The following is a 25,942-nucleotide window of genomic DNA, read 5'->3' as shown; positions in this document are numbered from 1 at the left end:
CCAGTAGATATGGCAAGTAGATATGATGAGATGGTTATTTAACCCTATTTTGAGGGGGTAAAGGCCGAGTCGGCCGCCCGCTCAAAGGTAAATCAAGGGTCCCGACTGAGCAGGTGGTCTGCCGTCGGCATATGCTGAATGCAACGGTCAACCCCTTCAACTTCGTAGAAAACCCAGCAGGCAGCGGGTGGGAAAAAGCAAAAGCCATTAGGGGTTTATGGCGTGACAGAGATCGAATTAACTGCCATTTTGTGAGAAGATAACATTCAATTTAACCGGATTGGCTAGCTCGTGCTAGTGGGAGGGTCGGGGAGTCCTTCCGACGTTAGATCCACGCTACTCCTTTACAGGGCATATCCCTAACCTTGCATGACCATTTTGTACCTGATTGTACGGCTAAATCTTTTCACAAGCTAATTTTTTTTCAATCGTCATTCGCGGTTCGACTTGACTGAACTACTGTACAGATACACATCACGCACGGTCACTGGAGGACTAAACATAGCGCTTTCTTATTGTGCGGTGGTGAAACATCGCGTAAGAACTGAGCTTTGTGCAACAGTGGTCACAAGTGATTTACTAAGAGACAAAAACCAAAAAAAAATTTAATTTTTATTCAAGGTACAAAGTGAAACCATATCTCGGACATCTACGACACAACAGCTGGTATTAACTAGCTAGACCAAAATTTTAGACGCCAGATTTTTCAAACTGAACTGATCTGACTGTCGCATAGTCTGTAGAATATCTCAATATTAAGATACTACGGTACTAGTGATAAATTTCACAATATTCAAGGGGTTCATTCGGACTTCGTGGAGACGGAATATCTTTGTGACGGCACAAACTAGCAGTACGATAGTGTATGCTAGTAGTAACAAGTGTATATTTCATTTACAACCGATTTGGATTAACGACAAAATTTAGAACCGAAAGAGATCACTGTATGAATTGTAGATAAGTGAGGATCACGGAATAATCAAACTGGTTAAACCATATATCAACATCTCATTCAAATTTAACCCAGGTTCAAGCATTTTACACCCGGAATATTCAACAAAATTACCTAGCATACCCTTTTCACTCCCATAGTTGCATTTTACTCACCGAAAAATTGTTAAAAATGGATATTAACGCTTTACACAACTGCTTTGCTGCAACGTTAGATGCTGACATCAATAACCGTAGAAGAGCCGAGCTCGAATTGAAAGAGGCCAATAAGGCTCCAGGATTTATTAACGGATGTCTGGATATTGTTCTTGAGCCCCAAGTATCCAACGGTGTTAAAGCAGCAGCTGCTGTGTACCTGAAAAACAGAGTATCAGGCCATTGGATGCCATACGACAAGAATGCCACTGACAAAATTGACGAAGGAGAAAAGCCAGTGTTTAGAGAACGAATTATTCCTGCTTTGATCAAGGTTTCACCTCCTATTCGTCCAGTTCTTGTATCGATTCTCAATAGCATTGTTTCCTACGACTACCCTAAGCAATGGCCCGAATTGCTTGATGTAACATTGAAGCTTTTCCAAAACAACGATGTGGATTCTATCCGATGTGGACTGACGTGTCTTCTTGAAGTAGCACGATACTACCGATGGACTAGCGGCGAGTCGCGTGTAGGACTCGACGGTGTCATTGAAATTGCTTTTGCCGGAGTCCTCAGCGTTGGCAACTCGCTTGTAAACGAAAACAACGCCGCTGCAGGTGAAATGCTTCGTGATGTGCTGAAAATCTACAAAATGGCCAGCTATGTAAGTGCCGAACCTCACTCACTCTGCTTCCACTCCTCCGACGCTCGACTCGAGCGAAGCGAGAGGAGCCACGGGGTCTGGGGCGGAGCCCCAGCCGCCAGAGGCAGAGTCCCCCCTCCACAAAAAAGACTTGAACTAGAACTAACATTAAACAGCAACAACTGCCCGTAGCACTTCGACAGAGAGAGTCTGTAGTAGGATGGGGGTCGCTATTTTTGCAGGTCATTAGAAAAGAGCTTCCGGAAGAGGTGCTGGCTCTGGACGAAGACGAGCGTGAAGTGCACCCTTGGGTCAAGTGTAAGAAATGGGCGTATGCTAACCTGTTCCGACTGTTCTCGAGATATGTGATTCTGTCGAATCTGTCCGACAGAGAGGCTCAGTACAAGGAGTTCAGCAAAATGTTTTTGGACAATTTCGCTCCCGAGATTCTCAAGGCGTATTTTGAACAAATCCAGCTGTGGATCGAGAAACGTACTTGGCTTGGAAGAGCGTCGCTCTATAATATTCTGTCTTTCTTTGAAGAGTGTGTTGGTATTAAGAGCACGTGGTTGCTTCTCAAACCGCATTCCGAGGTGCTGATTTCCCACGTCGTGTTCCCATTATTGTGTCCTAGTGACGCTGATTTAGAGACTTTCGAGGAGGAGCCTGAGGAGTACATTCACGAGCGCATTGACATTTTTGAGGAGTCACCTACAGCCGATGTGGCCGCCACTAATTTCTTGCTGAAATTGGTGCGAAAGAGACGGAAGACAGTTTTCACGCCTACCCTGCAGTTTATTCAAACAGTGGTTGCAAGCCATATTGCCAACCAGGGAGATTTGGAGCTCAGTCGTAAGAAGGAGGGTGCTCTGAGGATGCTCGGAGCCATCTCGTATATTGTGTTGAGCAAACAGAGTCCTATTGTTGATCAAATGGAGTCTTTCTTGGTGCAGTATGTGTTCCCAGATTTCCACAGTGCTTATGGATTCTTACGAGCCCGTGCTTGCGAGTTCCTCAACAGATATGCTGATACTGCATTTTCCAACGAGGAGAATGTGTCGGTCGCTTACCAGAGTGTTTTGAAGTGCATGACTGACGAGCATTTGCCAGTCCAAGTAGAGGCAGCTCTGGCATTACAGCCTATGATCCGTCATGAGAACGTGCGTGCTGCGTTGTCGACTCGAATTCCAGAAGTCATGCAACTTCTGCTCGATTTGGCTAATAAAATCGATATTGATGCATTGTCGGGAGTCATGGAGGAGTTTGTCGAGGTGTTTTCTGAACAACTAACGCCGTTTTCCGTTCAACTGGCTACTCAATTGAGAGATCAGTTCATGAGAATTGCCGGTGAATTGCTTGAAAAGTACAATGCTGGTCCTGAGGATGTCAGTAACCTCGACGATGTGGCCAGTGAGGAAAAGACCATGGCTGCTTTGGGTATCCTCAATACCCTGACCAGTCTTTTGCTGGCTCTTGACAATGCCAGTGACATTGTTCTGAAACTCGAGGACGTTTTTATGCCTATTTTTGCTGCAGTTCTCGGTAATGAACTGTCAGAATTCTACAATGAGATCTGGAGTTTGGCTGAAAACATTACTTTCACAATCAAGACCATTTCTCCCAACATGTGGCAGGTTTACAAGCTTGTTCACAAGTCACTGCGTGATTTCGGTTTTGATTATATTGAAGACGCTCTGCCCTGTTTGAGCAACTACATTCAGTACGGAGCTGAGGCACTGGTTGCCGATGGCGAGAACTTGGGTCTTATGTATGAAGTTATCGAGCAAGTCATGGTCGACACCGAGTCGCTTGGAGCTACCGATCGTACTGTTGCTTGTAACCTGACTATTCGACTTCTGACGGCTGTCAGAGGACAGATTGATGCATATGTTCCTCGATTCCTGGAGTTGGTGGTGTCCCGTTTACAATCCAACGAGCCCGCATTAAAGAACATTGCTTATAAGGTGCATTTGCTGGAGGTTGTGATTGCATCTTTGTACTATAATGCCCAAGCAACACTTGTATTCCTCGAGTCCAAGGGATTTACCCAAGGTTTTTTCACCCTGTGGTTTGAAAGTATGGAGAGTTTCTCGCGTGTCCAGGACAAGAAGGTGTCGATTCTAGCTCTGTTGGCGATTTTCGCTCTTCCTGATGAGCAAATTCCCGCTGCTATTCATGGCAACCTGTCTCAGTTGAGTAAAGGACTCGTTAGCATTGTCGCCACGTTACCAGCAGCTGTGGAAAATAAAGAGAAACTTGCTAAGGAATATGATTCCATAGACGCATATGATGATTTCTCTGACGGTGCATATGAGGACGAAGAGTGGGGTGGTGACGACGACGAGCTTGCACAGGGTCATGAGGATGCCGATGGTAATGTTGACGATGTCGAGGATGCTGAATATGTCAGCTACCTTGAATCTGAACTCGCTGCTAAACACGATGACTCGGATTTCTTTGAAAAGGGCAACGAGCTGGAAGAGGAGCTGTTTGAAGAAACCCCTCTTGATCCCGTAAACGCATATGTCGCATTCCGCGACACTCTTTTGGCACTCAACCAGAACAACCAACCACGCTACCAACTGCTCACCAACGAATACAACGAGCAAGACAAGGCTGTTGTTGACAAGACCTTTGAACTTGCCAGCAGAACTGAGAACAAGCTCAACCAGCAACCCAAACATTAGTACATTCATATCCTCCTCTTCTTCCACTTGCACACGGCATACAAAAGTTTGTTTTAATTTAATAGATACTTTTAGACTACTTGAACGGGGGTCTGTGTGCCTCCGGCGGCTGGGGCTCCGCCCCAGACCCCGCTGCTCCTCTCGCTACGCTCGAGTCGGGCGTCGGGATGGGCACTTTCGGTGAACCGTAGAATAAGCACAACCAGCTCAACCACTATGAAGTTCTCTTTTTTTCGTCAATGATCACTGATCATAATAGTAAAACTGGAATCTCTCGTATCTAATCTCCAAGATCTAGAAACCAGAAAAAAGAAAATGATACAACGGTCTGGGGCAGGACCCCAGCCCCGAAAATTATGGATGTTGTGAGGCACAACAGGCTTTAAGTAATACAAAATACAGTTCATTACAGTCGTAACAATAAGTTAAATAGTGGCTCAAGCCAGAGGCATTAGATTAGCCAATTATTCAGGCTCGACTTTAGCAGTGGCAGCTGCTGCTTGGGCCGCGTTGTTGGTGGCAGCGCTATTCAGTCGTGACCGCGACTTGGCGAATAGCAGCTCTTGTTCTCGTAGAAGTTCTTCTTCTGATCTGCCAGACGATTCTAATTTGCCGACCTTGCGGTCACGTACTTTCTGAGACTCTTTGTGTTCTTGGATCACGTCCTGGATGGGTTGGATATAATCGTAGAACCCTAACGTTTCTAGTGCCTTGATCACATGTTCGGATGCAATTGTTTTCTTCGACTCCTTCTCAGCAATCTCGTTTGACACGTTGGATAGAATCATAATAAACTCCACACAGCACTCTATAAGAGCATCTCGTGTATCGCGTGAGAAAACAAGGTCCGGTGGGATAATTTCTGACACTATTTTTTGTACTGTAGCCTTTGGCAGGCTGAGATCATCTCCGGCGTCCCTGTCCGACATTTTGTCTGTGTATGTATGTGTATCCAATGGTTTGGCGCTTGTGATTTTCGCGTTTTAATGAATTTCTCACTCAAATAACCGTTTCACAGTCAGTTTAACTTTCAACTGTTACTCAATAAACCGATTAAAACAAGAATAATTTCTTTACTAGCCAAAACTTCGCCCCTGATCAAGTCCGCTGGCCTGGTCGGGGTGTTCAAATCAGTTCAATATCGACCAGTTATCTGCAACACGCAATTCCTGTGAACCCTATTCTCCCAGAAATCTTTTTTTCCATCTTTACGGTGCATGGGAATCTTCTTGGTTTATATAGCCAGATCTTTTTTTATTGCCCATCTGGGTACGGGTCATGTAGCTGGGATCCTCGTTCTCATTCCTCGTACCCCTGCCCTGCAACATGTGCAAGGGAACGGCGATAGCGTCTACCGGCACCTGTCTCCTACCACTGGTCCCACTCCTGGTCCCTTTACTCTTCTTCCTACTTCAAATCGCTTCTTTAGCCATTGTAGTACCAGGTACAGCCCACCTGTTCCCTAAAAACAGTCTGGTTTCCATTCTACAGGAACAGCAACAGCTGTTTTACCAATAATCACGTGATTTGTCAAACAGCCGTGCACAGATTGATCTGAGTAACTGCTCTTTTACGGCCATAAATCACATCTCTTTCTTCTCTATACCCGAGAAAACTTATTCAAACACGGATCCATTGGACACTGGGGTACCTGGCCTGCCTCCGGCGGCTGGGGCTCCGCCCCAGACCCCGCTGCTCCTCTCGCTGCGCTCGAGTCGTCACATAGGGAACCAGCAAAGTCCGACACCTTCTCAGGAACTAAATTTTGCGGCGGCTCCCCCCAGCCCGACTCGAGCGAAGCGAGAGGAGCAGCGGGGTCTGGGGCGGAGCCCCAGCCGCCGGAGGCATCTCCCCCCCTGAGAAGTGCCCCTGCCCATATCAATATACCCTTGACCAGATGGACCCTGCCAGCCGCGTGTGAAATTTCGCAGTGAAAAAAAAATATTTGAAGATCAGAAAAATAAATTACAACTGTAAACGGTTGCACGAATCTCAAAAACTTTCTTGTGGACTTTGTTGCCGGCGAGCTTTTTATTCGGCAGTTTTCGTTCTTTGTGTGGGTTGTACTTGGTCTGTGCAACCAATTTGTATATATATATTTCAGCAGCCCGATAGTGACTGGACTTGTGGTCTTTCTTTCTGGTAGATAGACTTGCTTCTTTGTGTGGTGACTGTCTTGTCTGCTTTATTTATAACGCATTTTGGATTTTTTTTTCCATTACCTTTTTTTTTATTATTCTGCTTAATAGCTCTGGTATCAGTTTGATTCGTCGGATCTATTATTTTTTGAGTTCAGTGTTTTTAATTTCGTTTTGACATTCCTATTCTTCATATAAACCATGACTTCAGAATCATTGCAAGTGGTGGCTTCGTCTTTTGACCAATCGGGCCAGATCCTGGCTTCAGTTATCCCTTCTTTGGACATTCATAAGTTAAGAATTCACAACGTGTCTGCTAGTTCTAACGAGGGATCTCAAATCTCCGAGCACTCGTTTGATAGAGGCGTCACTGTTCAGTGTTTAAAGTGGATCTCGCTATCGAAAAACCAACCGAAAAAGAAGAGAAAGAGAGTTTCGGGTGTTGATAACTCGACTAACAGCCTTGAGGACTCGTTGGTTGCTCTTGGTACAAACAATGGATCTATTTTATTATTTTCTCCTGCTACTGGCTCGGTGGTCAATACACTGACTGGCGGCCACTCTTTACCAATAACCGGTCTTTCTACCTCGAGCACACTGCTTTTGTCGTGTGACTCTAACGGAACCATCTGTGAATGGAATATCAACAAAAAATCTCTTTTGAGAACGTTTACTTCATCTGAACCTGATGTGAACTTGGTATATCCTGGTCCTGAAGACCAGCAACTGCTATTAGCGTCTACAAATGTTTTCCTGGTCGACCTGGCCAGCTCGGCCGCTTCAAAACTGCCTAAATCAGCTATTATTAAGACATTCCCAGGTTTCGTTCATCCAGTTTCCGATGTTCTATTTCCCAGCTCGAACCAGGAACTGTTCCTGTGCTCATCTAAGAACGAGCGTAACATTAGTGTTCTTTCTCTTTCTGGCAACAAACCTAGTAGCATTCTTGTGTCACAATCGGATGTGGAATCCATTTCCCTTAACGAAGATGACAGTGCATTGGCTGCTATCAATGACGATGGTCTGGTCGAGATTTTCACTAGCCCATTAGACGCTACTAATGCCGTTGCTGCTGCTGGTAATAACAGTAGACGCAGTAGAGGCAAGTCTTTAACCAACTCAACAAAATCATCGATTCAAATTAAGATTACTCGACCAGCCCCTTCAAAAGAGCTTGTCAAGGTGAGTCAAGTTGTTTTCCACGACGATCATATCACTCTCAACTGGCTTGAAAATGCTTCGGTACCAGTTTTCGAGCAAGTTCGTTGGAAAGACGAGGATGGCAAGCCTTTGTCAGGACTTATTGAGATTACTAGAGCCAGAAGAGTTCCGGGTCTGGACGATATTACCGGTAAATCTGCTAGAGGTAATGATAAAGCTGCTCCTACTACTTATAATGAAGCGACTGCCGTTGTTACCAGTGGAAAGGACGTTCACAATCTTGAAAGTGATAAAGAAGGAGATGAAAATGACGATGATGATGAGGATGACGATGATGAGGAAACTCTGGCTGATAGATTAGATGCCCTGAATACCACCTCCAGCGACTCGAAACTGAACGGATCGGCCAAGTCTGCCACCAAGTCAATTCCCAAGGCCGAGTTTGCTACTCCTGGTTCATTCGCAGTTATTCTTAATCAAGCCCTGAGAACCAACGACAGAGCGCTCTTAGAATCGTGTCTTGTGAACCGTGACGAGACCATGGTCAAAGTTTCTGTTCAAAGACTCGACTCTTCGCTCGCAGTTACTTTCTTAGAAAGACTTGCTGAGAAGCTTGCTCGTTCACCCTCTCGTGCTGGTCAATTGAATATTTGGATTAAATGGGTCATGATTTCTCATGGTGGTTATCTCGTCACACTTCCCAATCTACTCAAGACACTGTCGTCACTTCACTCTACAGTTTCAGAACGTGTTACCACACTTCCTCGACTACTTGCACTTCAAGGACGTCTGGAGCTTCTAAACTCACAAATGGAAATCCGACGCGACTTGCTTGCTGAATCAAGAAGAGCCGAGGAGGACGATAATGAAGAAGAAGACGAGGCTGCTGTCGAATACGTTGAAGAAGGTACATATATCATGAACGGGGAAGAAGACTTTGACGACAATGATGACGACGAAGACGCCGATGACGACGATGAAGACCTTGTCGACGACATCTCTGCTTTCACTAACGGCACTGCTCAAGACGACTTCGAAGAGGACATTATCATGGGAGACGATGACGAGGGTTACAGTGACCTTGAGGCTGTCGAAACCATGGCTGGAGACGACGACGAGGACGACGACGAAGACGACGAAGACGAGATCGAGCAGCTCGTGTCGAAACCCAAAAAACCAAACGGACGGGCCAGACGCTAATACGCTCACCTCTCTCTGTACCTCGACATTTGTATAGCTAAATATATTATATTGCATGGGACATCCACCCCCAAATAGGACGCAGGGTCCGCCGATCTCCAGGGTCTGATCTCCGCCGGGCAAGGGTACATACCCCCTGAGTCGAACCCTGGAACGGGTTCTGGGTCCCTTACGGACCTGACTGGGGTCCGGGAGCTGCCTCCGGCGGCTGGGGCTCCGCCCCAGACCCCGTGGCTCCTGCTTCGCAGGAGATTGCTAGGACCGTGAGGGAAAGGGCGCTGCTTCCGGCGGCTATGGCTGTGCCCCAGACCCCGTAGCTTCTGCTCCGCAGGAGACTCGTCTCACTGACTCCCCCCAGAACCGACTCGAGCGCAGCGAGAGGAGCAACCAGGGTCTGGGGCGGAGCCCCAGCCGCCGGAGGCAGCCCGACCTCCCTCCCCCGAACAGACCCCTTAGCAGATCTCTGCCCCGTAGCCGCTCGTGGCCCTGAGACCCACCTGCCAGGGACCCAGACGGCTGAGAAGCGATCACTGCCTGAGAGGCACAGATGAAGTGCTGCTGAAAAAAAAAATTGGAAAAAGAAAAATACTGGAAATTGATCCGGACTTTTTTCGACTGCGCATATTTAGTTTGCGGTATCCCGAAACAAAAGATTTCAAAACAAACAACAAACTCAAAAACAATGGTCGAGAAAGTGTATATTTCGTACAACCACGTTCACAAGCTGTGTCAAGAGGCTGCTGAGGTGATTAAGGAGTTCAATCCTCATTTGATGATTGCCATTGGTGGAGGTGGTTTTATCCCTGCCCGTATCTTGAGAACTTTCTTGAAGAAGGAGAACGCCAAAAACATCCCCATCCAGGCTATTGGTTTGTCTCTTTACGAGGATCTTGGAACCGATACTGTTGTTGAGACTGCTGGTCTCGAGGTTGTGCGTACTCAATGGCTCGACTTCGGTGCCATGGCCGAGCACTCTGTCGACCTGATTGGCAAGAATGTGTTGATTGTTGACGAAGTCGACGATACCAGAACCACTTTACACTACGCTCTTTCCGAACTTGAGAAGGATGTGCAAGAACAAGCCGAGAAACTCGGCCGTACCGACGAAGTCACTAAATTCTTCATCTTCGTGCTCCACAACAAGGACAAGCCCAAACGTGCCCAACTTCCCAAGGAGATGCTCGATTCCGGCCGCTACCTCGCTGCCCGAACCGTGCCCGACTACTGGATCGCCTACCCCTGGGAGGCCAAAGACATCGTCGAACACTCTGCTCAAGCCATCAAACAGGGCAACGACTAACCACTCCCTCACCCCCTTATAAATTATTCTAGACCTAATCACTTTTACTGACGGTGCTGCCTCCGGCGGCTGGGGCTCTGCCCCAGACCCCGTGGCTCCTGCTTCGCAGGAGTTTGTCCAACCGTGTCCCGAAATATCCCATTTTCCCCTAACAACTCCTGCGAAGCAGGAGCCATGGGGTCTGGGGCAGCGCCCCAGTCGCCGGAGGCATCAGTGCTCGGAGCGTATGAATCTCCTGCGAAGCAGGAGCAACGGGGTCTGGGGCAGAGCCCCAGCCGCCGGAGGCAGCAGGCGATGGATGCGAATGCTATTATTAATAGGTTACTTTTTATGCAATTGGTCGACTAGCTCCTCGATTTGTTGGCGGTACATGGTTTTGAGGTCGTCGACGTCGGCTCGCAGTTCTTGGACGAGCTCGGATTTCTCGCCGAGCATTTCGAGAGTGGTTTGCTCCCGTGCTTCGAGTGCTTGGACTTGGTTTTGGAGACTGATGGTCGTGGTTCGAAGCGTGTTGAGCTCCTCGTTCTCTTTCATGAGCCGGATCACTTCTTGGTATGCATCGTCTTTGGCTTTGGACATTTTAGCTAAATCCTGTCGGCTGTTGGCGAGATCCGATTCCAGTCGGCGGATGGTCATGTTCATTTTACCAACCAATTGTAACGATACTCCACCTCCTCCACCGCCTCCAGACGTCGTATACATGGAATTGTTATCCACTCCACCACCTGTGATGGCGCCAGGACCTCCATCTTGTGTAGCGCTGTCGTCAAAGAAATCGTCATCCATCTCATCCAGCGACGCGAGATCCAACCCACTGCTATTAGCAGCGACAATAGATTCAGATCGACTGATATTACTGCCGCCTCCAGGACCGAACATTCGTGCGGATGATGACGTTCGTCGCATTTGTGAATCGGGAGATGGAGAGTATGGTGACGGTGAACTCAAGCTAAGAGCGTTGGTTTGTGACCCTCCAGCAAGAAACATATCAATTGAGTTGCTCACCGACCGTTTCTTCTCGTTAGCACCGGCATATCCAGGGATAGTTGGTGAACCAAGTGGTTCGATAAATGGTCGTGACGCATTAGCAGCTTCTTCAGTGGCAACAGCTAATTCCTCATTGACAGTTTCAAGCTTTTGTTTTAGTTGATTGATCTCCTCTTGGAGTGATGCCTTTTCAATGGCAATAGACTTTTCATAGTCTAGTCTTGATTGGCTGACCTCGTTCTTTTCAGCAACTGCTTGTTCGAGCTGTTTCAGTGTCTTGGAAAGAGACTCTTCTAAATCAACGACTTTCTCGCGAGTATCTTCAGTTTCTTCAGTTTGCCGTTTCAAACTGTCATTCACTGTCTTGAGTTTTTTGATGAGATACTTTTCTTGGTTCTGCAACTCTTCTCGTTCTTTCTCCAGTGATGATATCTTTCCTAGTAGGCTTGCTTCTATTTCATGCCAGCTTTCATTTGCTACTGAATGCTGTGATTGTAATACTTCAATTTGCCGTAGTAAATTGGTATGAATGACATCTTTCGAACTGTCGGTACTGGCATCTTCACTTAGAGCTCGGTAGTGTTCGACTCGTGCTTCGAGGCTCTTGATCTCGTCCTTCAGAGTCGATTCTCGTCGATTGGCGTTTTCGATTTCTCGCTGAACCTGTACTTTTAATGCCTCAATCTCGCCGTTTCGACGATCCAGTTGGTGATTCAGATGATCAGTAGTCTCGTCTAATTCTGCTTGTAGCTTCTCGAGTTTGGCATTAGCGGAGTTGAGTGCTTCTTCCTTGGCTCGAGATGCATTGGCGTCATTTTCAATGGTCAGCTGTTCTATCGTCTTTTCTAGTTGGCTGATTTTGGCTGTCGCAGATTCTTTATCTCGACGAAGACTAGCCAGCTCTGAATCCATTTTAGAGTATGCTCTAATATTGTCAGACTGTCTTCTTTCAGTTTCCTGTGACTTTTTTAGCTTGGCTTTAGTGTCGGCCAACTCCCTCTCTGCCTTTTCTGCTCTCTTATTAACAGTATCGAGTGTCTTGTCAAAGTCGCGATCTTTGGCACGCAGCTTTTTGATGGTATTCATGTGCTTAAGCTCTTGCTTGGACAGCATTTGAGCCTCTTCTAAAATTAATGCAATATACTCCTCTTTTTCTGCCAGTGTTTTAGCGATGCCTGAAGACGACGATTTTTCCTTTTTAGCTCTGTCGGCCTCTTGTTTTGCGAGATATGTGAGCTTGGACTCGACTACTTCGTATTTCTGCTGTTGAAACTCGTTGAATTTCTGTAACTCAGTGCTTTGTTTATCGAGATCACTCGCCAATTGACTGATAGATTCTTTAATAGCCGTTAGAGACGCTTTAGGTTGTCCAGAAGCAGAATTAACAGCGCCTACTTCGGTACCATCTGAACCTTCTGTCACAGGTACTTCAGAGACAGAAGCACCAGTTGCATCCTGCTCAGACAGCTTCTCTACTAAATCAAGCAATTGCTTGGATATTTGTATGCAAAATTCAAAAGACGGTGGAACCACCTCCGTTGTTCTAGGCTGTAATGTTTTTAAAGATGGAGTTGATTCATTGTTCGATGCATTATCGACGACGACATTACTATTAGCCACAGTTGGAACCTCTGCAGACGATGCGGCACTTTCTAAACTTTTTCTTGGTCGGTCGGTCGAGCTACGTTCAATAGAAGGGCGAGCTGATGTAGTACTACTCGCTACAGGCGAAGTCGATGCCGAACCTGACCGACCAACCGCCATTGCCAGACGCTCCTGCATCGACAACTTGGCACTGGAGTTACTAGGAGGAGTTGACGTCCTCACTCCGACCTCAGTGGACTCTTGCAGCACTTTGTCGAGAGTAGATTCCACATTGGCAACGGCCCTACGAAGGTAGTTCCACGTCGACCCGCTACCAGCAGCACCACTACTACCACCAGCGGTAGCACCAGCAGGAACAGTTCTAGCACCGTTGCTGGTATTAGAAGTACCAGCACTGTTAATATTAACATTAACACTTTCTGGTTTGCTTTTACTAGCAATGCTTTCACTGCCGTTACTAACACTGGCTTGAATTCTCGTAGATGGAGCACTCGTCTCAGCTGGCTCAGTAGTGGTGACAACTTCACTTCCAGCATTCTCAACTGGAGCATCTGTAGCATGTGAATCAACAGTCTTGTCCACTACCGCACTCTCAGCCTCTTTCTTTTCTGGCTGTTTTGCCCTCAATTCATCAGCAATCTCTGATTCTGCAGTTGTCAGCTTATCACTGTTCTCTCCATCCTCAACAGGCGTACTCGTCGAGTCCTGAGCATTGCCATTGGCATCCAAAACTGTGTTATCTGCCACTTGAGACTCCTCAGCCCTGCTTTCAGCAGACGACTCACTGGCAGTCTGAGCAGCCGACATGTTCTATACAGAAATCACCAGATCCAGATCCACCAGGCACGCACTCTAGCAACCAGCCCCAGATCAGTTCAATAACCAGTCGAAGTGTGTGTCTTTCTCGCTGCAATTGGGTCAATTCCCCATTGATTTCTCAATACTAGCACAACACTTCACAGAAATGACAAAAAAAAAAAACTAAAAAACTCGACTGTAACCCAAAAAAAATCAAACCTGCTAGAAACACAGCACAGTCCACTTGGCAGCACGCAGCCAGTCACTCATGACTTCATGATTCTAAACAGACGGCTAAATCTCGCTTGACGCGTGTTCACTACAGATCGCATCTCATTCTTATAACGGACCTACCAGGGGGGCCTCCGGCGGCTAGGGCTCCACCTCAGACCCGGTGGCTCCTGCTTCGCAGGAGGGGTTCAGTGCTGCCTCCGGCGGCTGGGGCTCTGCCCCAGACCCCGTAGCTCCTGCTCCGCAGGAGATGGCCGGGACCGTGGACGCCCGACTCGAGCTCAGCGAGAGGAGCCGCGGGGTCTGGGGCGCAGCCCCTGCCGCCGAAGGCAGCCCCGCCGCACCGGTGGCTTAGAGTTAGCGTGCATCATGCATGGAAGCGAGCATAGCCCGCTGATCGGGCGATCGCACCTGCATGAACCAGATCTCGTCAGCGCACTCCACCCCTCCACTCCCGCCGATTCTCACTCCCTGTGCTACTTGTCTGATCCCTATCAACTCAATTTACACCCCTAAACCCCAACTGTACCCTTTATAAGCTCAATTGCGCCCGTGTGAACCGCACGGGCCGGGAGACTGCCTCCGGCGGCTGGGGCTGCGCCCCAGACCCCCCGGCTCCTCTCGTTTCGCTCGAGTCGGGCGTCCACGGTCCCGGCCCCTCCTGCGAAGCAGGAGCTACGGGGTCTGGGGCGGAGCCCCAGCCGCCGGAGGCAGGTGCCTCCCTTCCTCGACCGGTACACCCTGCAGCGACGTGCATGGGTTTGACGTCACATTACACGGGGGAACGTAAGGGTGGCCTATCACAAAGGCCGTTGCAGCGGACCGCCATTGTTTGAGGGGGAAATGCAGCCTCGTGAGTGTCTTGCTGCTGCAGATAGCCTGGGTCCTCTTTCGGATGGGATGGGGTATATATATTGTCATGTGTGGACGTAAGTTGCATTGTTCTTGTTTTATTGATTTTTTCCCGTATTGGCACGAACTTGGTTTCTTCACAATCTCATTTCGGTGTCAGGTTTTCTCGGGTTTTTTTGATTCTTTCTGGCTCAATTGACTTGTTCTACTCACTTCATTGTCGGTCGATAGTGTTCTTGTGTGATAGTACTACCGTATTTCAGGGTTCAATTGGTTACGAGGTATCAGACTAATTTCAATTGGATTTTGTTCTTTTTGGTCCTTGGTACTTTCATATCATTGCGATTGCATTCTTTTAAGGTTATTTCAGTCAATTGCTTGCTAACACTAAGTGAATAATGGGTCTCGCTAATAAATTGGCTGCTACAAGTGGCGGAGCTGCCGGTGCTCCGGCAACTGGTCCGAGACCAGGTGCTCCTCCTGCTGGAGGTGCTCCGGGTTACGGGGCTCCTGCTACTGCGGGTATGCCGAGTCCATACGGTCAACCACCGGCTCAAGCTGGTGGTTATGGCCAGCCTCAACAACAACAGCAGCCAGGATATGGCCAACCACCTGCTCCAGGTGGTGTTAATCGACCTCCTGTAGGTGGATATGGCCAGCAACAACAACAGCAGCCTGGTGGCTATGGTCAACCTCCCGCTTATGGTGCTCCTCCAGGTAGTGCTGGTTATGGCCAGCAACAACCTGGTGGTTATGGCCAACAACAGCCTGGTAGACCAGGTGCTCCTGGTGCTGCTCCTGGTGGATATGGCCAACAACAACCTGGTGGTTATGGTCAGCAACAACCTGGTGGTTATGGTCAACAACAGCCTGGTGGTTACGGTCAACAACAACCTGGTGGTTACGGTCAACAACCTGGTGGTTATGGTCAACAACAGCAGCCAGGTGGTTATGGACAGCAGCCACCACAACAACAGCCAGGTGGATATGGAGCACCACCTCAACAACCAGGTGCTGGTCAGGGTCAATCTGCTAACTACTATGCTCTACTTGAAGCAGCGGTTCGAGAAAACCATCTTGAAGCATTCTATCCACCACAACGTCTTCAACAGGTGGCTGCTTCAGTGAGCACTCAGGCTCAGACAATTGCCCAACATTGGAGTATTCCTCTGGAATTGGCTAATGATCTGGTGCGTCTGGCTCTGTATGATATTGTGATTTTTGTCGATGATTCCGGTTCCATGGCTTTTGAAGAAAATGGCGAACGTATTGACGATTTGAAACTGATTCTGCAGCGAACCGCGTTCGCAGCCTCGTTATTCGACAGTGACGGTATTGAGATCCGGTTCATGAATAACAATATTCAAGGAAACGGTGTGCGTACCGAGCAACAGGTTCTGGATCTGGTGAGAAATGTGAAATTCTCGGGTCTGACTCCTCTTGGTACCAATCTACGAAAGAAAGTTCTTGAACCACTAGTGATCCAACCTGCTCGAAGCGGACAATTGAACAAACCTGTTCATGTAATCACCATCACTGACGGCCAGCCTGCTGGTGAGAACAGCGGAACTCTTCAACACGCCATTCGCGACGCCAAATCAGCTCTTCAAAACACCCGCTACGGCCCCGGCTCCCTGGCCCTACAATTTGGCCAAGTCGGCAACGACATCAAAGCACGAGACTTCCTAGCTGCCCTCGACACCGACCGCATCGTCGGATCCATGGTCGACTGTACCAGTAACTACGAGGTCGAGCAGGACGAAATGGCCAAACTCGGCGTCGACCTCACCCCCGCCGTCTGGATCGTCAAAATCCTCTGTGGCGCCATCGACGCCTCCTACGACACCCAAGACGAGGCCTCTGCCCGCAGATAATCCCCCCAATCCCGCTGCTTTTCTGTCTATTTATACTAATAAGCTCTCGTATCACCTGGTATCACCTGGCGGGGGCACTGCCTCCGGCGGCTGGGGCTCCGCCCCAGACCCCGCTGCTCCTCTCGCTACGCTCGAGTCGGGCTCCATGGTCCCAGCAACTCCTGCGAAGCAGGAGCCACGGGGTCTGGGGCAGAGCCCCAGCCGCCGGAGGCAGCCAGGGTCCCCCAGGGTCCTGTAGGGTTAGGGTCGAGAGGGTTACAAATATCAGCAGCAGCATCTGCATCACCGAAGTTGGTTCATTACACACACCTGTCAGAGGAGAAGAAAGTGAGATTTTGCAGCCGTTTTTTTGTTGTTTGAGGTTGTTTTTTGCGTCAATTACTGGATCTGAGCCGTTGGTACTGCTTGCGGACAGATTGGATTGGTAGAAGTGCGAGAACAAACGAAGTTCGAGGTACACGAGTGCTGATTTTGAGTGTCGTTGACTGGCTGATAGTGGCGTCAACTGACAGATAACAACAGCAGAAAGAGACGAATAAATAGAAATATCATGGAAGAATTAGGAATCTCGACCGGTCAAAAGACCGTGGTCGATGCTAGAAGTGTTCAAGCACCGGTTGGCACCGGGCAGGAGACGTCGAGCGGGTCGACGTCGCCTCAGTCTGGTTACAAAGATCTGTATCGAACATTAAAAAAGCTTGAAAGAGAATACGAGTTGCTCGGGCTTCAAGAGGAATATATCAAAGACGAACAGCGTCATTTGAAACGGGAATTGGTTCGTGCCCAAGAAGAAGTTAAACGAATCCAGTCGGTGCCACTTGTCATTGGCCAGTTTCTCGAGCCCATTGACCAGCATACGGGCATTGTTTCTTCGACCACTGGATCGAATTATGCGGTTCGTATTCTGTCGACTTTAGATCGCGAGTTGTTAAAACCTTCGTCATCAGTGGCTCTTCATCGCCATTCAAATGCTCTAGTGGATATTCTACCTCCAGAGGCCGATTCGTCGATTGCCATGCTCGGTGCTGATGAGAAGCCCGACGTCACATATGCCGATGTAGGAGGTCTGGATATGCAGAAACAAGAGATCCGTGAAGCGGTCGAGCTTCCTTTGACTCAGTTTGAACTTTATAAACAGATCGGTATCGACCCTCCTCGCGGCGTGTTACTGTATGGTCCTCCTGGTACCGGTAAGACCATGCTGGTCAAGGCCGTGGCTAACAGCACGACCGCTTCGTTTATCCGTGTAGTGGGTTCGGAATTCGTACAGAAGTATTTGGGAGAAGGACCCCGTATGGTGCGAGACGTGTTCCGACTAGCACGAGAGAACTCGCCGTCGATTATTTTCATTGATGAAATCGATGCCATTGCAACCAAACGGTTTGACGCTCAAACCGGAGCTGACCGTGAAGTGCAGAGAATTCTGCTTGAACTGTTGAATCAAATGGACGGATTCGACCAAACGTCGAACGTCAAAGTGATTATGGCCACCAACCGAGCCGATACTTTAGACCCTGCTCTCATGAGACCTGGTCGATTAGACCGGAAAATCGAGTTCCCGTCGCTGCGAGACCGCCGTGAACGACGACTCATCTTCACCACCATCGCATCTAAGATGTCGCTGGCGCCCGAAGTCGATCTCGACTCGCTCATTGTACGTAACGACCCGCTTTCTGGCGCCGTCATCGCTGCCATCATGCAAGAAGCCGGTCTACGAGCCGTCCGCAAGAACCGCTACGTGATCCTGCAATCCGATATCGAAGAGGCCTACTCCAGTCAGGTCAAGGTCGGCTCCGACGTCGACAAATTCGATTTCTATAAATAAATACACACTCCAGTAGTTCTTACGGGATGGGGAGTCTGCCTCCGGCGGCTGGGGCTGCGCCCCACACCCCCCGGCTCCTCTCGCTCCGCTCGAGTCGGAAGTTCACGGTCCCAGCCAACTCCTGCGAAGCAGGAGCCACGGGGTCTGGGGCAGCGCCCCAGCCGCCGGAGGCAGGCTACCGAGCCAGAGCGTACAACAGAGCCGAGAAACAGCACACGTTGAGGATGCTGAGCGCCAGAACCGTCGTTCCAGCGGTGTTGTAATAGTGTTCGTGGCCCGCGACAGCCGTGTGTTTGCGAAGAAACAAGTCCGAGATGCGAGACTGTCGAAAGATCGCGATCACAATCACCAGAAGACTGTACACCGTGAAAATAATGCCCACAGGCACAAACTCTTCACTGAAAAGTTTCAAAATCACCAGACCTAAACGTTAGTCCCGGCCCGACGCCCGACTCGAGCGAAGCGAGAGGAGCAGTGGGGTCTGGGGCGCAGCCCCAGCCGCCGGAGGCACAACCCCGTTAGCACTTACTGAACGACAGCTGGCCAATGGCCGTTCGAATGTACGCTCCCTCAAAGGTGCGGTACTGGGCTGCTCCGGTGTTAGTGCGGTTACCGGTCGAGTGGCGGGGGTGTCACGTACCTCTGTGAGGGGTTAGTAGGGGGTGGAGGTGTTGCCTCCGGCGGCTGGGGCGCTGCCCCAGACCCCGTTGTGCTCCGCTTCGCGGAGCTTTCGTGGGGATTGGGGTGGAGAAGGGGGAGGGGGGATACGTACCGGGCGTCCTGTTTTTTGGTCCGGCTGAGTTCTAGGAAGTCGAAGATGCTCTGGCGTCGGTCTTCTCGTCGGATTCCGGGCATTTTGATCGTTTGTTTGTGGGGGGTTTCATGGACTGTGGAAATAGAGTGGGGTCTGGGAGTCGATGTTGCTCGATGGTGATGCGATCTTCGTGACGTTATTTAGGTCTGCATGAATGTCGTTGAGATCTATGCAGCTCCAGCAGATGATGGTCAGGGCCTGCTCCCAGTGCGGCAATCTATAAATACCGCGGAGATTGGGTCAATGCATGTCATTTCGCCGGTATCGGCTGATTTGGTGGTAGTTATAGAGGTTCTATTTTGTATGCTATTGTTTTTTTTTTTTTTTTTTGATAGATGATGCCTGTTTAATAAGTGTTTTTGTTCATTACATACGTTAGTCAGTTGTTAGCTATATATACATATTAAATATCAATGTTGTGTGTTTCAAGTTCTATTATTGTTATTTGAATGCGAGAACTGCGAGAGTGCCTAGAATACCTATAACAGCACCGACGCCGGCTGTGGAAACCAATTCCACAGAGTTCACGGGAATCACTTGCGACTGTTCAAAGCCCGTTTGAACTCGAGTGTATAAATTGCTCCATGTCAGCGAACCGTTTTCCTTTAAGAGTGGAGTGTTGTGCTGGTGTTCTGGGTTCTGTTGGATATCAGATAGAATATCACTATCTGCTGCTTCGACAATAGGGTGGGTTCCTGGTTGGTCAGTGCTAAACAGCATATCTTCGAGATTTTTCAGTCTTTCTTCTTGCAACGCTGTAGTCTTCACTAACGCACTTTGCACTTTCTCCTCAAAAGATCCTACTAATCGTCTTCGTTTCCAGGGCTCAAGTCCCAGTTGAACTAGAAGGAAGAGTACTACGTTGAACCCCATCAGTCCCCAGGTACCCCAGGTACTGGCTCGTCTGATTTTATCACTCCACACTTGCTCTTCTCTATATCTAGCAGCTATTAGTCGAGTCAGCTCTAATTGACTATCCTCTACTACTCGTTCTGCTTCGTCTGCAGCTCGTGCTGCCTGGGCTACTCGTGTCTCATTTTCATGGTCACTGCGATAAAGATCCGTGAACCGCTGTAAATCGTCATTCGACCATTGATGCTTTCGTTGTAGGAGCTCGTTGACTTCTCGTTGCGAATTGGATCGTTGATTTACTGCTGCTGCATACTCGTCTTTAGCTGTTCGAACTTGGATTCTACACTGTCGCAATATTTCTTGCTGATCTTCAATTGACTGTTTCAATGCTTCAATGGAACTATAACCAGTGACATCGTTGAGTGTTCTACCAGCGGCAAACATAGTCGCTTGTAGCGAATCCATTTTACTTCCAACCCATTTTGCAAGGTCAGATCTTTTAGCATCTTCTTCCGAGGGTAGGTTTTTTATAGACTTCAACTTAACTGACTCGTCAGTAAAGTCTGAACTCGCGTTGGTTCTTGTAGCTCTTGGTTTGGCAGTAGAACTATCATCCACAACAGTAGTCTTATCTGTACCTGTATTTGTATTTGTAGGTGTACCAGCAGTTGTACCATTATTTGTAGTTGTATGATATATGGATCCAGGTGGAGAGTTAGAAGTGGATACTGAGCCTCCATGAGAACCGGATTTGATTGGTCGCTCCGAGGTATCTCGCTGTGAACTATTCCAACGAACATATGCAGTGGTGCTATGTATCAGTGTAGGACCAACTTTCACTCTGAGAATGCTGTTATTGTTAATTACTGACCCATTGAGTCTTGTAATTAGACCAAACTGAAGTATTGATCTATTCATTTATGCTCAAAACCGGAACCGGACAGGAACCGTAACCTATGACAAAACAAAATCCAAAAGTCAAATATTCTTAAAACAGAAATGCAAAATTTTCCTGGATCACAAATCCCGAACTCTTTATCTCGTTTTTATAATCTTTATTCCAATTTTTTCTGAAAGTGGCCAATCTAGGAATAAAATCGAGGTCAACATCTGCTATTCTCGCTTCACGGCTTGGCTCACATTAAAGATAGATCATGTACGGCTGACATCAATGTAAATTCCCCCTGAGAATACGACATGCTATGAGACTACTAAAATCACAATAGCTCTAGTTCTGAGAGTGAAATCAGTGTGATCTTTATAAAGCTCTTTCAAAATGAAAGGGTTCACTTTAAAGGGGGCTACTAAGTCGAGGAGTATTCCGAAAACAGAAAATAAAAGGGTCGGTCTCGGTGGCCATGATTCTGATTCTGAAGATGACGCCTCTCATACTGGTAAACAGATTATTGAATCGGTCGATGCCACTGGTGTATCTGTAAAAAATCCAAAATTGGAGAAAAAGCCACCTAAAGAAGACTTGATTATTGCTCCTGTAGCTAACAGAGATTGGCGTGAACAAGCATATAAACGACATGGAGTTGGCAGTGGCACAGTGAACGGATTGCCAAGGCCCAATAATGTAGCCATACCAGAACAAGAAGAGAAAATGCAATATGGTCTGAATATTCCTACCAAAAGACCGGAAACAGGAGTATCCGTAGATGAAAAACCAAACGAGCCAGAAATTACCGAAAACAACGAAACGAGCGAATCTCAAACTGGAGTCAACATTACAGCCAGTAGCGACATCCACATGGACGATGATGAGGATGAAATTGAACCACCACTGCTGACAGAAGCTCAAGCATATTATGAAGATGTGACGTCACGTCCAGATGCCCCCGATCTAGCTGCATATGAACGAGTACCTGTAGAAGAATTTGGTGCTGCCCTGCTACGAGGCATGGGATGGAAGGGTCCATCTGAAGACGACAAAAGGGCAATCGAGCATGAAACGAGGAGGCCTGCATTTCTTGGACTTGGAGCCCAACAGGTCCCTAATTCAGGAACAGAGGAACTTGGATCTTGGGGTGCAGGAGCATCTAAGAAAGCAGCCAAAGTTGAGAGGACCTATGTGCCAGTAGTAAAAATCAATAAAGCTACAGGTGAGATTGTAAATGAGGATGAGGAAGGAGATAACGACAAATCAAAAAGCAGGCCAACATCGAGGAGAGAGACTGATCATAGAAAGGATGAAAGTAGGGACAGACGACGAGAAAGGGATGAAGATAGGACTATAGGACGTTCAGACAGGGAAAGCCATAGGGAAAGAGACAGGGAGAGAGATAAAGACAGAGAAACGCGAAGAGATCGGTATAGGGACGATTACAAGGAAAGGACGAGAGACCGGTATAGAGATAGGGAGAGAGAAAGGGATAGAGGTGATAGCACTAGGGCAAGAGACAAGGAGAGCGAGAGAGACAAACGCACTAGAGGTAATGGTGACAGATATAGGGAAATACGCGAAGACAGAGATTCTCAATATCGCAAGGGAGAATCAAAACGCCGAGGAAGTTTTGACTATGATAGCGATAGCTCTTCCAAGAAACGGGCCACCTACCGTGACAGCTCACACAGTACCTCCGATTCTCGTTCTCGCCCTCGATATGACAGCCATCGCCGCTAGCATATTCCAGCATAATACCCTGAACTCCTGCGAAGCAGGAGCAACGGGGTCTGGGGCAGCGCCCCAGCCGCCGGAGGCAAAGACGGGTTACGAAATGATTATTTATTTTATGCATGTTAATTTAGTATGTACAATAAGGTTAATAAATAGATAAATTAAGCAATAATCCCGAGCCCGAGCAGCAACAGCTGGGTTGCAAACTGTAGCGACCAAAACCCGACTTTGCGCATTCTTCTGGCACGGGCCTCGTCATCGGCAATGTTCTTCACAAATGCTTCGTACACCTCGGCTGAGATGTCGTCCATCAGTTCAGAGTCATAAATTGTCCAACTGCCCTCGAAATCGGCTAGTTTCTTGACAATGCGGCAGTTCACCGGAATATATGTGTCCCTGGAATTGATATATGCCACAATTGGTCGGATGAATGCGTTATTAATATACGTCAGATCCGACGTGAACATGGGTACCACAGCCCGAGTGTTGTTCAATTGCACTCTCAAGTCAATCATGACGTACTTATGAAACTGTCTTTGTCGCGACTTTTCCTCAACCGACGTCACGATTTCACCACCGGCAGTTGGATTACGCGCGTTGACATTGGCCTCCCATCTTTCTACAATGTCCTGTACCAGCTCAGACAACTTGAACTCTTCAGCATCGGTGGGAAGCATTATATCTGCGAGCATGTCTACGGTTCCGCTCTCAATCCAGCCAAAAGGACCGCTGATACCGCGATTTAAATGTTTGATATTCACGTTATCAATTCTCAGTCTATTGATTGTTTTCCAGGGGCTCTCAGACCCCTCATCTTCTGTATATGCTCTCATTTGTCGTGGATGAATGGTAAATAGGGAGTTATCATACGATCCAGACATGTTATTGGCTGAAAGAATATCGTAAAAAAGCCAGTGTTTTCGTAATTGCGGCAAGTCACAGTTGAATATACTCACTTCAAATGGTGGTACTCCGCCTGGCTGGTACAGAGTCACAAGAGCATCTTCCATTTTAAAACTTTCCAATTCAAAGTCGCCCTTTTTATACTTGTTTTTATAGCTTTTCGGATCCATATCAGGATCCCACTTGACATGTCTTCTATCAACTACTCCTCGCAAGCCTCGAACTTCTACGTCTTTAAGAATACCTTTACCATCAATCCATCGTCGCAGCGACAAAGTCACCGACACTGTATCAATCGTCAAATCGAACTGGGTGTAATTACCCTCATCAACTGGAGCCGCTGCATCTAACGTCGAATCAGTTGTCGCTAGTTCAGTGGGATAGCCACTAGTGGCTTCTTGATTGGCTTTGGCAGCAGCTGCTGCCACTGCTTGAGATCCCTTTTGAACTTTCTTATGCACACCAGGACGTCTCGACACAAATACTTTTCTAAATGAAATCACACCATCCTTCCAGTGAGGGACAATGGCGTTTTCAAACACCACTGTCAATCCAGTCTCCTTGGTAATAACATTACCTACCCATCTAGCAAAGTAGTCTTGAGCACTAACTGTGTTCATTGTTAACAATACCAGCGAGAAAAACGTCGTGGTACCTAGCAAAATCCATAGGATATTACCCACTAAGACCCACGAAAATAATGCACTGATGTCGTCTGTATTAAATGGTCGTATTTGTCTAAATAGGGTCCATTTAAGTCGGATCCTGACTCGCTCGAACAAACCTGATGCAGTTGCTAGCAATTCTTCTTTCGTAGCCCAGTGCTTACTGACCATATCCGGCATTCGTATGTTATGGTTATTTTCTTCGATCTTTTTCTCATTTTCTTGAGAATTTTGCAAACCATCTTGTTCGCCACTTTTATCTGCCGGTTTAGACGACGAGGGCTCCTTTCTATTTGCCAAAGTTGTATGAAAATTCCTTGTGCCAAGACCAGTCCTTATGAAATTACCCATCCCATACTTTGAATTCGATGTAAAAGTAATACCAATCCCTTTACCTAGTAAAATAGTCTGGATTGGACTTGTGCTTGACCTTGACGCTGATTCGGTCGTTGGTTGCACCAAGTGATCTTCCTGCCACCCGAGACTACAACGACTCGACCTTAATGGACTTTTTGACTGAAATCCTCCGACACTATTAAAAGTTTGAAGCCATCTTTTCTGTGTCACTGCTGACAGTACAATATTATTATCTTTCGCCTGCCAAATGGCACGATTGCTCACCACACCAGCCCCTCGACACAGCCGCAGCGACCGAGGGGTAGATATTATTTTTGAGGAGAGTGGCATTCCAATGGATAATCTAGTTCATATTCAAAGTTTAAAAGTAGAATTGGGTGTCTGGGGTCTAAACAATTTCGACTTCGGTAATGGTTTACCAGACTTGCTTCTTTGTGTTCGGTAGCAACCCAGCCTCTCACAATCGACAATCAGATTTCTGCAACTTCTTGAATACCAGAACTGACTTCTTATTTCCTATAGCTAACCTGAAAATCGGAAATCCAACACAAATCAGGCGTGAGGAAAATACAGGGTTTCCTTTCTTCCGGTCTGTCAGTCGATAGTGGCAGCAAAAGGCAACGATAATGCTGCTGCAATTAAACTACCCACCGTGCAGAAAAAAATGCCGAGCCGCATACCATTATGCAGGGGCGAGGCCTCTTCCACACCCGGAAACCAACCGGCAGATCACCAGTGGAATCCAAACTTCAAATAACGTTTTTAATAGCGTTGGCGGTGTATAATAACCGAGACAATAAAGGACTCGAGCCCAAACCTCAACACCCGGGCAAGGATTGTGAATTGAGTACAGCCATAACGGTGCCTCTGCTTCTGACATCATTATCGTCACATCTCCATCCTGCTAACATGGGGTTCTGTCAGTCTTCCTTGACATAATGCCTCCGGCGGCTGGGGCTCCGCCCCAGACCCCGTGGCTCCTGCTTCGCAGGAGATACTCTGGGCGTGAAATTCAAGGTTGTTACCAATACCTCGTGTGGGTGTCGCCAGATGATGCGAGGTACAGTTTCTGGGTTCCGAGAAGTGAGTTTCTGAGGAGATACTTGCGCCCGACTCGAGCGGAGCGAGAGGAGTAGCGGGGTCTGGGGCGGAGCCCCAGCCGCCGGAGGCAGCACTGTGAGAGAAACCAAGTCTTGGGTGAGCTAAACTTGATGAACAGTATGTGGGCTGGCTGTGGTTGTGGCTGCACTTTTCTGGCCGGACCAATTATGTTTTTCAGGGTAAAAAATATGAGCTAGAGGGGATCTTTGTATTCGACGAACAGAGCACATTGCCTTGACC

At 47.9% G+C, this 25,942-nt stretch overlaps 11 protein-coding genes across 11 annotated transcripts; 7 read left to right on the top strand and 4 right to left on the bottom strand.

Moving 5' to 3' along the window:
* Positions 1-1,123: 1,123 nt before the first annotated feature.
* Positions 1,124-1,924, top strand: NMD5 (Nmd5p; the record flags this gene model as incomplete). The annotated part of the gene is made up of 1 exon (XM_018878039.1): positions 1,124-1,924. The coding sequence occupies one exon, from the start codon at positions 1,124-1,126 to the stop codon at positions 1,922-1,924; it is 801 nt and encodes a 266-aa protein (XP_018735383.1).
* Positions 1,925-2,151: 227 nt separating this feature from the next.
* On the top strand, positions 2,152-4,419 carry NMD5 (Nmd5p; the record flags this gene model as incomplete). The annotated part of the gene is made up of 1 exon (XM_018878038.1): positions 2,152-4,419. One exon carries the CDS (start codon positions 2,152-2,154, stop codon positions 4,417-4,419), a length of 2,268 nt encoding a protein of 755 aa, XP_018735382.1.
* Positions 4,420-4,883: 464 nt separating this feature from the next.
* NCB2 (Ncb2p) lies at positions 4,884-5,348 on the bottom strand (the record flags this gene model as incomplete). The annotated part of the gene is made up of 1 exon (XM_018878037.1): positions 4,884-5,348. One exon carries the CDS (start codon positions 5,346-5,348, stop codon positions 4,884-4,886), a length of 465 nt encoding a protein of 154 aa, XP_018735381.1.
* A 1,410-nt stretch (positions 5,349-6,758) lies between these two features.
* Positions 6,759-8,918, top strand: UTP5 (Utp5p; the record flags this gene model as incomplete). The annotated part of the gene is made up of 1 exon (XM_018878036.1): positions 6,759-8,918. One exon carries the CDS (start codon positions 6,759-6,761, stop codon positions 8,916-8,918), a length of 2,160 nt encoding a protein of 719 aa, XP_018735380.1.
* Positions 8,919-9,600: 682 nt separating this feature from the next.
* XPT1 (xanthine phosphoribosyltransferase) lies at positions 9,601-10,218 on the top strand (the record flags this gene model as incomplete). Its single annotated transcript, XM_018878035.1, has 1 exon — positions 9,601-10,218. The coding sequence occupies one exon, from the start codon at positions 9,601-9,603 to the stop codon at positions 10,216-10,218; it is 618 nt and encodes a 205-aa protein (XP_018735379.1).
* A 321-nt stretch (positions 10,219-10,539) lies between these two features.
* On the bottom strand, positions 10,540-13,617 carry SGM1 (Sgm1p; the record flags this gene model as incomplete). The annotated part of the gene is made up of 1 exon (XM_018878033.1): positions 10,540-13,617. The coding sequence occupies one exon, from the start codon at positions 13,615-13,617 to the stop codon at positions 10,540-10,542; it is 3,078 nt and encodes a 1,025-aa protein (XP_018735378.1).
* Positions 13,618-15,089: 1,472 nt separating this feature from the next.
* Positions 15,090-16,565, top strand: AWJ20_1178 (uncharacterized protein; the record flags this gene model as incomplete). Its single annotated transcript, XM_018878032.1, has 1 exon — positions 15,090-16,565. One exon carries the CDS (start codon positions 15,090-15,092, stop codon positions 16,563-16,565), a length of 1,476 nt encoding a protein of 491 aa, XP_018735377.1.
* Positions 16,566-17,115: 550 nt separating this feature from the next.
* Positions 17,116-18,390, top strand: RPT3 (proteasome regulatory particle base subunit RPT3; the record flags this gene model as incomplete). The annotated part of the gene is made up of 1 exon (XM_018878031.1): positions 17,116-18,390. The coding sequence occupies one exon, from the start codon at positions 17,116-17,118 to the stop codon at positions 18,388-18,390; it is 1,275 nt and encodes a 424-aa protein (XP_018735376.1).
* A 1,255-nt stretch (positions 18,391-19,645) lies between these two features.
* Positions 19,646-20,974, bottom strand: SHE9 (She9p; the record flags this gene model as incomplete). The annotated part of the gene is made up of 1 exon (XM_018878030.1): positions 19,646-20,974. One exon carries the CDS (start codon positions 20,972-20,974, stop codon positions 19,646-19,648), a length of 1,329 nt encoding a protein of 442 aa, XP_018735375.1.
* Positions 20,975-21,332: 358 nt separating this feature from the next.
* Positions 21,333-22,682, top strand: SPP2 (Spp2p; the record flags this gene model as incomplete). Its single annotated transcript, XM_018878029.1, has 1 exon — positions 21,333-22,682. The coding sequence occupies one exon, from the start codon at positions 21,333-21,335 to the stop codon at positions 22,680-22,682; it is 1,350 nt and encodes a 449-aa protein (XP_018735374.1).
* A 155-nt stretch (positions 22,683-22,837) lies between these two features.
* On the bottom strand, positions 22,838-24,931 carry MDM31 (Mdm31p; the record flags this gene model as incomplete). Its single annotated transcript, XM_018878028.1, has 1 exon — positions 22,838-24,931. One exon carries the CDS (start codon positions 24,929-24,931, stop codon positions 22,838-22,840), a length of 2,094 nt encoding a protein of 697 aa, XP_018735373.1.
* Positions 24,932-25,942: the final 1,011 nt, after the last annotated feature.

The sequence above is a fragment of the Sugiyamaella lignohabitans genome, chromosome A, assembly GCF_001640025.1.
Source record: "Sugiyamaella lignohabitans strain CBS 10342 chromosome A, complete sequence".
Classification (NCBI taxonomy): Eukaryota; Fungi; Ascomycota; class Dipodascomycetes; order Dipodascales; family Trichomonascaceae; genus Sugiyamaella; species Sugiyamaella lignohabitans.
The sequence above is the reverse complement of the archived record's forward strand: the minus strand, read 5'-3'. Positions and strand labels throughout refer to the sequence as shown.